General features: G+C 47.1%; 1 protein-coding gene and 1 pseudogene across 2 annotated transcripts in view; both read right to left on the bottom strand.

Annotated features, from left to right (window-relative positions):
- The window catches only part of ODAD4 (outer dynein arm docking complex subunit 4), a 45,378-nt gene that overhangs the window by 14,952 nt on the left and 15,693 nt on the right, over positions 1-14,733 (bottom strand). For both annotated transcript variants that reach the window (XM_039476911.2, XM_039476910.2), the window contains exon 9: positions 3,214-3,410. In XM_039476911.2, coding sequence (XP_039332845.1) covers positions 3,214-3,410 — 197 coding nt within the window. The remainder of the gene's footprint in view (positions 1-3,213; positions 3,411-14,733) is intronic.
- Positions 8,406-14,278, bottom strand: LOC141581873 (ATP synthase peripheral stalk subunit F6, mitochondrial pseudogene; annotated as a pseudogene).

The following is a 14,733-nucleotide window of genomic DNA, read 5'->3' as shown; positions in this document are numbered from 1 at the left end:
TTTTTTTTTTTTTTTTTTTTTTTTTCAGCCAGAGTCTCACTCTGACACCCAGGCTGGAGTGCAGTGGCACAATCTCAGCTCATTGCAACCTCCCCTTTCTGGGTTCAAGTGATTCTCCTGCCTCAGCATCCCGAATAGCTAGGACTACAGGCAAGTGCCACCACACCCTGCTAATTTTTTGTAGGACAGTGTTTCACCATGTTAGCCAGGATGGTCTCCATCTCCTGACCTTGTGATCCACCCGCCTCAGCCTCCCAAAGAGCTGGGATTACAGGCATGAGCCACTGTGCCTGGCCTCATTTAAAAAAATTAAATACATAGACAAAGAAAAAAAATTAAATACGTAGGTCAGGCCTAGCACTATGGCTCACGCCTGTAATCCCAGTACTTTGGGAGGCCAAGGTGGGCGGATTGCTTGAGGTCAGGAGTTTAAGACCAGCCTGACCAACATGGTGAAATCCTATCTCTACTCAAAATATAAAAGTTAGCCAGGCATGGTGGCAGGCAACTAGAATCCCAGCTAGTCGGGAAGCTGAGGCAGGAGAATCACTTGAACCTGGGAGGCGGAGGTTACAGTGAGCCAAGATCACACCATTGCACTCCAGCCTGTGCAACAGAGCAAGACTCTGTCTCAAAATAATTAATTAATTAATTAAAAATAAATACCTACCTACATACATACATAGGCCAGGTGCGGTGGCTCACACCTGTAATCCCAGCACTTTCGGAGGCTGAGGCAGGCAGATCACTTAAACCCAGGAGTTCAAGACCAGCCTGGGCAACATAGTGAGACCCCATCTTTACCAAAAATACAAAATTAGCTGGGTATGGTACCTCATGCATGTAATCCCAGCTACTTGGGAGGCTGAGATGGGAGGATCCCTTGAGCCCAGAAGGTCAAGGTTGCAGTGAGCTGAGATCGCACGGCTGCACTCCAGCCTGGGTGACAGAGTGAGACCCTGTCTCAAAAAACATATACATATATATACACACACAAACACACACACACACACACACCCCGACATACATACACACACACAAATTTAATTAAATTAATTAAATTAAAAGAGACAGAGTCTAACCATGTTGCTCAACCTGGTCTCAAACTCCTGGCCTCAAGCAATCCTCTATCCTGGCCTCCCAAAGTGCTGGGATTACAGGTGTGAACCACCACACCTGGCTAAGAGCTTCACTTCAAGAAGAAAGAAGAAAGTGCTTAACAGCCACTGCCATCTTTTTTTTTGAGATGGCATCTGACTCTGTCGCCAGGCTGCAGTGCAGTGGCATGATCTTTGCTCACTGCAAACACCACCTCCTGGGTTCAAGCGATTCTCCTGCCTCAGCCTCCTGAGTAGCTGGGATTACAGTCGCCCGCCACTACACCTGGCTAAATTTTGTATTTTTAGTAGAGATGGGGTTTCATCATGTTGGCCAGGATGGTCTCGATCTCCTGACCTCATGATCCGCCCTCCTTGCCTCCCAAAGTGCTGGGATTACAGGTGTGAGCCACCGCACATGGCCACCACTGCTTTCTTTTACAATTGAGTATATGTAAGATCTACCTTCCTCCTAAACACTGCTTTGGGACTCATGGGGAAAGGAAGCCCTTGTGTTCATAAGTCAGATTGTAAAAGGCCATCGTAACCGGGCTCGGTGGCTCACGCCTGTAATCCCAGCACTTTGGAAGGCCGAGGTGGGTGGATCACGAGGTCAGGAGATCAATACCAGCCTGGGCAACATGGTGAAACCCCATCTCTACTAAAAATACAAAAATTAGCCTATTAATCCCAACTACTTGGGAGACTGAGGCAGAAAATTGCTTGAACCTGGGAGGTAGAGGTTGCAGTGAGCCGAGATCGCACTGCTGCACTCCAGCCTGGGTGACAGAGCGAGACTCCATCTATTTTTAAAAAAAAAAAAGCCGGCCGGGCGCGGTGGCTCAAGCCTGTAATCCTAGCACTTTGGGAGGCCAAGGCGGGTGGATCACGAGGTCAAGAGATTGAGACCATCCTGGTCAACATGGTGAAACCCCGTCTCTACTAAAAATACAAAAAATTAGCTGGGCATTGTGGCGTGTGCCTGTAATCCCAGCTACTCAGGAGGCTGAGGCAGGAGAATTGCCTGAACCCGGGAGGCGAGGTTGCAGTGAGCCGAGATCGCGCCATTGCACTCCAGCCTGGGTAACAAAAGCGAAACTCTGTCTCAAAAAAAAAAAGCCAAAAATTGAGGGGTGGGGTCAGGGGAGGGATAGCAGGGGATGAGGGGATTAGGGAAGGATAACATTAGGAGAAATACCTAATGTAGATGACGGGGTGATGGATGCAGCAAACCACCATGGCATGTGTATACCTATATAACAAACCTGCAGGTTCTGCACATGTACCCCAGAACTTGAAGTATAATAAATAATTGTTTTTTAAATGCCAAAAATTAGCTGGGTGTGATAGTGGGCACCTGTAATCCCAGCTACTCAGCAAGCTGAGACCAGAGAATTGCTTGAACCAGGGAGGTAGAGGTTGCAGTGAGCCAAGATTGCATCATTGCACTCCAGCCTGGGCAACAAGAGCAAAACTCCATCTCTAAAAAAAAAAGTACCGCCGGGTGCGGTGGCTCAAGCCTGTAATCCCAGCACTTTGGGAGGCCGAGGCGGGTGGATCACGAGGTCGAGAGATCGAGACCATCCTGGTCAACAAGGTGAAACCCCGTCTCTACTAAAAATACAAAAAGTTAGCTGGGCATGGTGGCGCGTGCCTGTAATCCCAGCTACTTAGGAGGCTGAGGCAGGAGAATTGCCTGAGCCCAGGAGGCGGAGGTTGCGGTGAGCCGAGATCGCGCCATTGCACTCCAGCCTGGGTAACAAGAGCGAAACTCCGTCTCAAAAAAAAAAAAAAAAAAAAAAAAAAAGTACCAAGGCAGGAGAAACACTGCTCAATATACGGGAAGTGTTTTGAGGATGACATGATGCTGTCTGGGTCTCCAGCTGAGATCCTCAAGGGCAGAGGCAGGCTCAAGCTGCCCCAACCCCTAATCAAGCTTTGCTTAAAGTAGGCACTTACCATGGGCTGGTCAAAATGGAGTGGTTTATCCCCACTCTCAGAATGATCTGGGAAGAAAAGCACTGGGATGGCAAACTCAGTCCACAGGACTTCCAGCCCTAGGGTAAGCTGGGCCTGAAAGCTGGGAAAGGCAGGGTGGTCATCTCTGAGCCCATACCTTGTGCCTGGGCCACCAGAACACTGGCATTCAGTTGCCACTCAATGTCCCCTTCCTCCTCGGCACACTGCTGGGACTTCTCGCCATAATTCTGGGCCTGCTGGGCCTGGTCCAGCTCCAAGTAGCAACGGCCAATCTCATGGAACAGCCAGGTCTTCTCCAGGGTGGTTTTTGCCAGAGGGATCTTTTCTTCCCAGCTAGGGACATAAATAACCAGGGTTAACTTCTTGACCCAAAACCATACACTTAGGCCACAGGATCCCAAGGCTTCCTGCTGGGTGATGGAATAAAACTTACTCTCCAACTACCAGTTCTTTTAGATACAAGGGTGGAATTAATCAGCATAAAGATATTTGAAGACTACCAAGCCAGGTGCAGTGGCTCTTGCCTGTAATCCCAGCACTTTGGGAGGCCGAGATGGGCAGATCACTTGAGGTCAGGAGTTCAAGACCAGACTGGCCAGCTTGGTGAAACCTCATCTCTACTAAAACACAAAAATTAGCTGGGCGTGGTGGTGCACACCTGTAGTCCCAGCTACTCTGGAGGCTGAGACAGGAGAATCGCTTGAACCCAGGAGGAGGAGACTGCAGTAAGCTGAGACATGCCACTGCACTCCAGCCTGGATGACAGAGTGAGACTCCATCTCAAAAAAACAAAAAACCAAAAACAAAGGAAAGAAGACTACTGAAACTGTTTTGGTAACATCCACAGAATGTGGAATTTAATATAACAGTTGAGGCTGACATGGTGGTTCATGTCTCTAATCCTAGCACTTTGGGAGGCTGAGGTGGGCAGATCACCTAAGGTCAGGAGTTTGAGACCAGCCTGGCCAACATAGTGAAACCCTGTCACTACTAAAAATACAAAAATTAGCCAGGCATGGCGGCAGGTGCCTATAGTCCCAGCTACTCAGCAGGCTGAGGCAGAAAAATCTCTTGAACCCAAGAGGTAGAGGCCGCAGTGAGCCAAGATTGTACCACTGCACTCCAGCCTGGGCAACAAAGTGAGAGTCTGTCTTAAAAAAAAAAAAAAAAAGCCGGGTGCGGTGGCTCAAGCCTGTAATCCCAGCACTTTGGGAGGCCGAGGCGGGTGAATCACGAGGTCAAGAGATCGAGACCATCCTGGTCAACGTGGTGAAACCCCGTCTCTACTAAAAATACAAAAAATTAGCTGGGCATGGTGGCACGTGCCTGTAATCCCAGCTACTAAGGAGGCTGAGGCAGGAGAATTGCCTGAACCCAGGAGGCAGAGGTTGCAGTGAGCCGAGATTGTGCCATTGCACTCCAGCCTGGGTAACAAGAGCGAAACTCCGTCTCAAAAAAAAAAAAAAAAAAAAAAAAAAAAAGGTCAGGGATGGTGACTCATGCCTATAATCCCAGCATTTTGGGAGGCCGAGGCAGGTGGATCATGAGGTCAGGAGTTCAAGACCAGCCTGACCAACATGGTTAAACACCGTCTCTAAAAAAGAAAATAAATAAGATGCAAATAATAAATTAAAAAGATGAAAACAATGTATAAAAACAGCATTTGAAGTAACACAAAAATAGGGCCACATCAATGGAATGTGGAATTTAATACAACAGTTGAGGCTCATGTCTCTAATCTCAGCCACCTGGTGGCTCATGTCTCTAATCTCAGCACTTCGTGAGGGCAATGTAGGCAGATCACCTGAGGTCAAGAGCCCGAGACCAGCCTGGCCAACATGGCGAAACCCCAACTCAACTAAAAATACAAAAATTAGGCTAGGCGTGGTGGCTGACACCTGCAATCCCAGCACTTTGGGAGGCCAAAACGGGTGGATCACAAGGTCAAGAGAGCAAGGCCATCCTGGCCAACATGGTGAAACCCCATCACTACTAAAAATACAAAAATTATCCGGGCGTTTGGCACGTGCCTGTAGTCCCAGCTACTCGGGAGGCTGAGGTGGAAGAATTGCTTGAACCGGGAGGCAGAAGTTGCAGTGAGCCGAGACTGCGCCACTGTGCTCCAGCCTGGTGATACAGCAAGACTCCGTCTCAAAAAAAACAAGCCGGGCGCGGTGGCTCAAGCCTGTAATCCCAGCACTTTGGGAGGCCGAGGCGGGTGGATCACGAGGTCAAGAGATCGAGACCATCCTGGTCAACATGGTGAAACCCCGTCTCTACTAAAGGTGCAAAAAATTAGCTGGGCATGGTGGCGCGTGCCTGTAATCCCAGCTACTCGGGAGGCTGAGGCAGGAGAATTGCCTGAACCCAGGAGGCGGAGGTTGCGGTGAGCTGAGATCGCGCCATTGCACTCCAGCCTGGGTAACAAGAGCGAAACTCCGTCTCAAAAAAAAAAAAAAAAAAAAATTAGCTGGGCATAGTGGCGCGTGCCTGTAATCCTAGCTACTCAGGAGGCTGAGGCAGGAGAATTGCTTGAACCCAGGAGGCGGAGGTTGCGGTGAGCCGAGATCGCGCCATTGCACTCCAGCCTGGGTAACAAGAGCGAAACTCCGTCTCAAACAAAACAAAACAAAACAAAATATTAGGCCAGGTGCAGTGACTCATGCCTGTAATCCCAGCACTTTGGGAGGCTGAGGTGGGTTGATAATGAGGTCAGGAGATTGACACCATCCTGGCCAACATGGTGAAACCCCGCCTCTGGGGGAGAGATCCAAGATGGCTGATCACTAGCAGCTCGGGATTGTAGCTCCCAGTGAAAGCGCAAAGAACGAGAGGACACCACACCTTCACATGAATTCTTGTTGCTCACGCACCAGGAGATTCCCAGCGGAGGAGCCCCACGGGTTGCCAGCGCGACTCTTGTGACCGGCGAGGCGGTTTTGCCGGCGCCTTGGAGCGATGGTTCTTGGTGCAGAGTCAGAAAAGCACCATCAATCTTAACGCCGCTGATTTAGTGGCGCAGTGGGTTGCTCAGATTTCGGCGCTGAGAATCAATAAGTTGGACGTCCACTCAGAAACCCAATTACAAAGACGGTAAATACAAAGACCACAGATGGATAAATTTATAACGAAGGGAAGAAAACAGCCAAAAAAGGCTGAGAATACCCAAGATCAGAATGCCTCTCCCTCAGCAGGGGATCCCAGTTCCTCATCAGCAACGGAACAAGGCTTGATGGAGAATGAGTGTGTTCCAATTACGGAAACAGGCTTCAAAATGTGGATAATGAGAAACTTCTGTGAATTAAAAGAACTTGTTCTAAACCAATCTAAAGTAACTAAGAACTTTGAAAAAAGATTTGACGAAATGTTAACAAGAACACACAATTTAGAGAGGAAAATAAGTGAATTGATGGAGCTGAAAAACACAATACGAGAACTTCGTGAAGTATGCACAAGTTTTTTGTTTTTTTTTTTTTTGAGACGGAGTTTGGCTCTTGTTACCCAGGCTGGAGTGCAATGGCGTGATCTCGGCTCACCGCAACCTCCGCCTCCTGGGTTCAGGCAATTCTCCTGCCTCAGCCTCCTGAGTAGCTGGGATTACAGGCACGCGCCACCATGCCCAGCTAATTTTTTTGTATTTTTAGTAGAGACGGGGTTTCACCATGTTGACCAGGATGGTCTCGATCTCTCGACCTTGTGATCCACCCGCCTCGGCCTCCCAAAGTGCTGGGATTACAGGCTTGAGCCACCGCGCCCGGCCTATGCACAAGTTTTAACAGCCGAATTGATCAAGCAGAAGAAAGGATATCAGAGGTCGAAGACCAACTCAATGAAATAAAACACAAGATTAGAGAAAAAAGGATAAAAAGGAACGAGCAAAGTCTCCAAGAAATATGGGACTATGTGAAAAGACCTAATCTACGCTTGATAGGTGTACCTGAATGTGACGAAGAGAATGAATCCAAGCTGGAAAATATGCTTCAGGACATTATTCAGGAAAATTTTCCCAACCTAGTAAGGCAGGATAATATTCAACTCCAGGTAATACAGAGAACAAACACCACAGAGATATTCCTCAAGAAGAGCAACTCCAAGGCACATAATCGTCAGATTCACCAGGGTTGAAATGAAGGAGAAAATACTAAGGGCAGCCAGAGAGAAAGGTCAGGTTACCCACAAAGGGAAGCCTATCAGACTTACAGCAGATCTCTCAGCAGAAACCCTACAAGCCAGAAGACAGTGGGGACCAATATTCAATATCCTTAAAGAAAAGAACTTTCAACCCAGAATTTCACATCCTGCCAAACTAAGCTTCACAAGTGAAGGAAAAATAAAGTTTTTTGTGAATAAGCAAGCACTCAGAGATTTCATCACCACCAGGCCTGCTTTACAAGAACCACTACACATAGAAAGGAACAAACAGGGCCGGGCACGGTGGCTCAAGCCTGTAATCCCAGCACTTTGGGAGGCCGAGGCGGGTGGATCACGAGGTCAAGAGATCGAGACCATCCTGGTCAACATGGTGAAACCCCGTCTCTACTAAAAATACAAAAAGTTAGCTGGGCATGGTGGTGCGTGCCTGTAATCCCAGCTACTCAGAAGGCTGAGGCAGGAGAATTGTCTGAACCCAGGAGGCGGAGGTTGCGGTGAGCCGAGATCGCACCATTGCACTCCAGCCTGGGTAACAAGAGCGAAACTCCGTCTCAAAAAAAAAAAAAAAAAAAGGAACAAACAGTATCAGCCTTTCTAAAAAAATTATCAAAAAGAGCATCAATATAATGAAGAATTTACATCAACTAATGGGCAAAATAGCCAGCTAATATTAAATGGCAGTATTAAACTCACATATATTATTATTAATTCTAAATTTAAATTGACTAAATCCCCCAATCCAAAGACAGACAGGCAATTTGAATAAATAACTAAAACCCATCAGTATGCTGCATCCAGACCCATCTCACATTCAAGGATACACAAAGACTTAAAACAAGGGATGGAGGCCAGGTGTGGTGGCTCAAGCCTGTAATCCCAGCACTTTGGGAGGCCGAGGCGGGTGGATCACGAGGTCGAGAGATCGAGACCATCCTGGTCAACATGGTGAAACCCCGTCTCTACTAAAAATACAAAAAAATTAGCTGGGCATGGTGGCGCGTGCCTGTAATCCCAGCTACTCAGGAGGCTGAGGCAGGAGAATTGCCTCAACCCAGGAGGCGGAGGTTGCGGTGAGCCGAGATCGCGCCATTGCACTCCAGCCTGGGTAACGAGAGCAAAAACTCTGTCTCAAAAAAAAAAAAAAAAAAAAAAAAAAAAAAAAAAAAAGGATGGAGAAGGATTTACCAACCAAACAGAGAGCCAAAATAAATAAATAAAAAGCAGAAGTTACAATTAAGCAACAAAGATTAAAAGAAGCAAAGAAGGACATTATACAATGATAAAAGGATCAATGCAACAAGAAGAGCTAAAGATCCTAAATATATACGCACCCAGTACAGGAATACCCAGACATACAAGACTTATAAAGAGACTTAGACTCCCACATAATAATAGTGGGAGACTTCAACATTAATATTAGACAAATCAGTGAGACAGAAAATTACCAACTATATCCAGGACTTGAACTTAGATCTGGAACAAGTAAATGTAATTAACATTTATAGAACTCTCCACTTTAAATATACAAAATATATACTCTTATCAGTACCACATCATATCAACTTAGAAGTTTAAATGAAATTTTGGTTGGCTCCTTGTTTGTTATTCTCTTCCCTCATTTTCTTCTATATCTTCATCAGTAAGGACAATTATAGGTATACCCACATTTAGATTGCATTCTAGCCCGGGCAATAAAGCAATACCCCCATCCTCTCTCCCTCTTCCTCTTTCTCTTTCTTCCTCTTCTTTATTCTTTTTCTTATTAAAAAGAAAAGAAAAGAAAAGAAAAATTTGTGTTAGAAAATAATAGTTTGTTTTAAACACTTTCTTTAAAAGCCATCTTGCTTTTTGTTGGAAGCCCTATCCTATTAAAAAAAAAAAGAAAAGAAAAGAAACCCCGCCTCTACTAAAATACAAAAAATTAGCCGGGGGCATGTTGATGGGCACCTGTAGTCCCAGCTACTTGGGAGGCTGAGGTAGGGGAATCACTTGAACCCGTAGGCGGAGACTGCAGTGAGCCGAGATCGTGCCACTGCACTCCAGTCTGGTAACAGAGTGAGAATCCGTCTCAAAAAGAAAAAAAAAATACAAAAATTAGCCAGGCATGGTGGCAAACGCCTGTAATCCCACCTACTCGGGAGGCTGAGGCATGAGAATCACCTGAACCTGGGAGACAAAGGTTGCAGTGAACCAATATCATGCCACTGCATTCCAGCCTGAGAAACAGAGCAAGACTCTTTCTTAACACAAACACACACGTACGCACACATGAATAATGTTTAAGAATAATATTGCCAAGTATGGTGGCTCATGCCTCTAATGCCAGCACTTTGGGGAGCTAGGGCAGGTGGATTGCTTGAGCCCAGGAGTTCCAGCCTGGGCAACATGGCAAAACCGCATTACTGCAAAAAGTACAAAAACTAGCTGGGCATGGTGACGTGCACCTGTAGCCCAGCTACTTAGGAGGCTAAGGTGGGAGGATCACTTAAGCCTGAGAGGTTGAAGTTGAAGTGAGCTATAATCGTGCCACTGCACTCCAGCCTGGGTGACAAAATGAGACTCTGTCTCAAACAAAAAAAAAAAAAAAAAAAAGAAATTACTAAGTATATATAAGAGAAAATCAAAGCAAAAAAGACTGGAATGAAAAAAATCACAAGATCAATAGAAGATGCAGACCTAGTTTAGTTACTCAGGAGACTGAGGCAGGAGGATCCCTTGAGCCCGAGAGTTTAAGGCTGCAGTGAGCTATGGAGGCCAGGAGTTCGAGACCAGCTTGGGCAACATGGTGAAACCCCGTCTCTATTAAAAATACAAAACTCAGCTGGGCGTGGTGGCACATGCCTGTAGTCCCTGCTACTTGGAGTCACTTGAACCCTGGAGGCGGAGGTTGCGGTGAGCCAAGATCATGCTACTGCACTCCAACCTCGGTGACACAGCAAGACTGTCTCAAAAATAAAACAATCAAAAACTCACATACACATACACCCCATACACACAAATTGCCTTTTTTAGAGCACTGATAACATTTAGATTATTTTTTTGGCCAGGTGAGGTGGCTTATGCCTGTAATTCCAGCACTTTGGAAGGCCAAGGCAGGCGGATTACCTCAGATCAGGAGTTCAAGACCAGCCTGACCAACACAGAGAAACCCTGTCTCTACAAAAAATACAAAGGTAACCAGGCATGATGGTGCATGCCTGTAATCCCAGCTACTTAGGAGGCTGAGGCAGGAGAATTGCTTGAACCTGGGAGGCAGAGGTTGTGGTGAGCAGATATCTCACTATTATACTCCAGCCTAGGCAACAAGAGCAAAACTCCATTTCACACACAAAAAAAATAATAATTAGCCAGTTAGCCAGCTGTGGTGGCATGTGCCTGTAGTCAGCAGCTACATGGGAGGGAGGATTGCTGGAGCCTAGGAATTTGAAGCTGCAGTGAGCTATGATCATGCCACTCTACTCCAGCCCCAGCGGGGGACAGAGTCTCACTGTGTGTGTGTGTGTGTGTGTGTGTGTGTGTGTGTGTGTGCGTGTGTGAGATGGGTCTCACTCTATTGCCAGGCTGGAGTGCAGTCGTGCAATCTCGGCTCAGTGCAACCTCCGCCTCCTGGGTTCAAGTGATTCTCCTGCTTCAGCCTCTGAGTAGCTGGAACTACAGGAGCCTGCCACCACGCCTGGCTAGTTTTCTATATTTTAGTAGAGACGGGGTGTCACCATGCTGGCCAGGATGATCTCCATCTCCTGACCTCTGATCCACCCGCCTTGGCCTCCAAAAGTGCTGGGATTACAAGCGTGAGCCACCGCGCTGGGCCCACTCTAATGTTTAAAAAAAAAAAAAAAATCTAGCAGTTAGGCTATTCGAAGAGCTTAGACACTGTTCCCAGCGCCCCTACACAACCACGTGGAGTCACAGAATCGTTTCAGAAGATCTCTCAGAGGTTAATTGATCTCCCAATTCTTGAAATTCCCCAAAGGTAAGAATTACCTGGAGTGTTGGAGTGTTGTTAAAAAGGATTCCTAAGCTCCAATCCAAACCTGTAGAATCAGAATTTCCAGGAGAGATGCCCAGTAATTCACATTACTAACAAGTACTCCATATGATTATTTTACTTATTATTTATTTATTTATTTATTTTCTTTTTCTTTTTTTTTTTTTTGAGACGGAGTTTCGCTCTTGTTACCCAGGCTGGAGTGCAATGGCGCGATCTCGGCTCACCGCAACCTCCGCCTCCTGGGTTCAGGCAATTCTCCTGCCTCAGCCTCCTGAGTAGCTGGGATTACAGGCACGCGCCACCATGCCCAGCTAATTTTTTGTATTTTTAGTAGAGACGGGGTTTCACCATGTTGACCACGTTGGTCTCGATCTCTTGACCTCGTGATTCACCCGCCTCGGCCTCCTAAAGTGCTGCGATTACAGGCTTGAGCCACCGCGCCCAGCCTTACTTATTATTTATTTTTGAGATAGGATCTTGCTCTATTTCTTACAGGTAGTTAGGCACGAGTAGGGCAGCCGAGGGCTCTCCCTGACTTACCAGGAATGTCAAGTGATGGTTTGGCAGTTATCACATTGCTTCTCTAAAAGTGATAAATTAGCCAGGCACAGTAGCTCATGCCTCTAATCCCAGCACTTTGGGAGGCCGAGGCAAGCAGATCACCTGAGGTCAGGAGTTCAAGGCCATCCTGGCCAACATGGTGAAACCCTGTCTCTACTAAAAATACAAAAATTAGCTGGGCGTGGTGGCACATGACTGTAGTCCCAGCTACTTGAGAGGCTGAGGCAGGAGAATCGCTTTAACCTGGGAGGTGGAGGTTAAAGTCAGCCGAGATCACACCACTGCACTCCAGCGTGGGCAATAGAGCGAGACTCCATCTCAAAAAAATAAAATAAAAGTGATAAATGAGCCGGGCGTGGTGGCTCAAGCCTGTAATCCCAGCACTTTGGGAGGCCGAGGCGGGTGGATCACGAGGTCAAGAGATCGAGACCATCCTGGTCAACATGGTGAAACCCCGTCTCTACTAAAATACAAAAAATTAGCTGGGCATGGTGGCGCGTGCCTGTAATCCCAGCTACTCAGGAGGCTGAGGCAGGAGAATTGCCTGAACCCAGGAGTTGGAGGTTGCGGTGAGCCGAGATCGCGCCATTGCACTCCAGCCTGGGTAACAAGAGTGAAACTCCGTCTCAAAAAAAAAAAAGTGATAAATTGGCAGCCCAGGCCAGAGAGAAGCCATTTCCTGATGGTCCACACCTATCACAGTAAAGTGTTAATTGAACGTAGACAGCAGGGAGAAGAAAATTCCCAGGCATGTACATTAAGAGACAAAAGGTAGAGCATGGACTTCTGGAGGCACTCCACTGGTAAGGGGGAGAAAGCCTGAGAGAGGCATGTGTACAACTTCCTAAACACACTGTGCATGCTTACCTCCCAAGGGTAAGGAGGGCACTGCACATATAGGCAGCCCACCCTAAGTGAAGAATTACGGGAAAGGGGCCAGTCTGTAAAGTCCTAGGATCAAGGTTAAACACCGCACTTGTCCTGCTCAGCACTCACTTGGGTCTCTTCCAAGTGTACTTTCTGTTCTGCCCTAAAGCTTTTTTTTTTTTTTTTGACAGTTATGAAATGTATGTTTATTCTGAAACTTCTAACTAGTTGTATAACTAACCCATGACAAAGTACCAGATTAATTTTACTTTATTTCTTTAGGCCTGGGTTTTTTTGTTTGTTTGTTTGTTTGTTTTTTTTGAGACGGAGTTTCGCTCGTTACCCAGGCTGGAGTGCAATGGCACGATATCGGCTCACCGCAACCTCCGCCTCCTGGGTTCAAGCAATTTTCCTGCCTCAGCCTCCTGAGTAGCTGGGATTACAGGCACGCGCCACCATGCCCAGCTAACTTTTTGTATTTTTAGTAGAGACGGGGTTTCACCATGTTGACCAGGATGGTCTTGATCTCTTGACCTCGTGATCCACCCGCCTTGGCCTCCCAAAGTGCTGGGATTACAGGCGTGAGCCACCGCGCCCGGCCAGGCCTGGGGTTTATCAAAGACTTCAAATTTGCGATCTTCAAATTTGAAGGTGGGGAAGGTTATTCATGTCTCCTTTACCAAACATTTGCTTGAGCTTTAAAAAGCTCCCTCTCCAGATCTTGCTGATATCCTGGACCAGCATCAACAGGTCCTCCAGATTTCTGTTGCTTAGATTTGTATTATCTAATCCTGTCCACAAAGAGTTTCTGTATAGGATCAAGTTCCTTATTTAATGCCACTGCTGTAACACCGATGTTCCTCCGCAAATGGACCGAGACAGCTGACTGAAAGACAGCGGAGAGCCTGAAGAGGCTCTGAAGAATCATGCTGATTCTATGTTACTTGCACTCAGTCCCGAGTCGCCAAAGTCACCACCACCATCACCACCGTTCTCAAGTTTTTTTTGTTTTTTTGTTTTTTTGTTTTTAAGACAGAGTCTCACTGTCACCAGGCTGGAGTGTAGTGGTGCCATCTCGGCTCACTACAACCTCCAACTCCCTGGTTCAAGCTCCTGCTTCAGCCTCCCTAGTAGCTGGGACTATAGGCACGCATCACCATGCCCAGCTAATTTTTGTATTTTGAGATGAGGTTTCACCATGTTGGCCAGGATGGTCTCGATCTCCTGACTTCATGATCCCCTTGCCTCAACCTCCCAAAGTGCTAGAATTACAGGTGTGAGCCACCGCACCCAGCCTACCCTAAATCTTTTTTTTTTTTTTTTTGAGACTCAGTCTTGCTCTGTTGTCAGGTGCCAGGCTGGAGTACAGTGGTGTAATCTCGGCTCACTGCAACTTCCACCTCCCGAGTTCAAGCAATTCTCCTGCCTCAGCCTTCCCAGTAGCTGGGACTACAGGCACAAACCACCACACCCAGCTAACTTTTTTGTACTTTTTAGTAGAGACAGGGTTTCACCATGTTGACCAGGATGGTCTCAATCTCTTGACCTTGTGATCCGCCCACCTCGAGCTCCCAAAGTGCTGGGATTATAGGTGTGAGCCACCGCACCTGGCCCCTAGATATTTTTAATAAACTTCTGCTGGGCACGGTGGCTCAAGCCTGTAATCCCAGCACTTTGGGAGGCCGAGGCAGGTGGATCACGAGGTCAAGAGATCGAGACCATCCTGATCAACATGGTGAAACCCCGTCTCTACTAAAGATACAAAAAAAAAAAAAATTAGCTGGGCATGGTGGCACGTGCCTGTAATCCCAGCTACTCAGGAGGCTGAGGCAGGAGAATTGCTTGAACCTAGGAGGCGGAGGTTGCGGTGAGCCGAGATCGCGCCATTGCACTCCAGCCTGGGTAACAAGAGCGAAACTCCGTCTCAAAAAAATAAAATAAAATAAAATAAAATAGGCCGGGCGCGGTGGCTCAAGCCTGTAATCCCAGCACTTTAGGGAGGCCGAGGCGGGTGGATCTCTCTTGGTCGAGAGATCGAGACCAACCTGATCAACATGGTGAAACCCCGTCTCTACTAAAAATACA

Source organism: Saimiri boliviensis, chromosome 17, assembly GCF_048565385.1.
Source record: "Saimiri boliviensis isolate mSaiBol1 chromosome 17, mSaiBol1.pri, whole genome shotgun sequence".
NCBI lineage: Eukaryota > Metazoa > Chordata > Mammalia > Primates > Cebidae > Saimiri > Saimiri boliviensis.
Note: the sequence above shows the minus strand (reverse complement) of the source record. Positions and strands in the feature narration are given on the sequence as shown.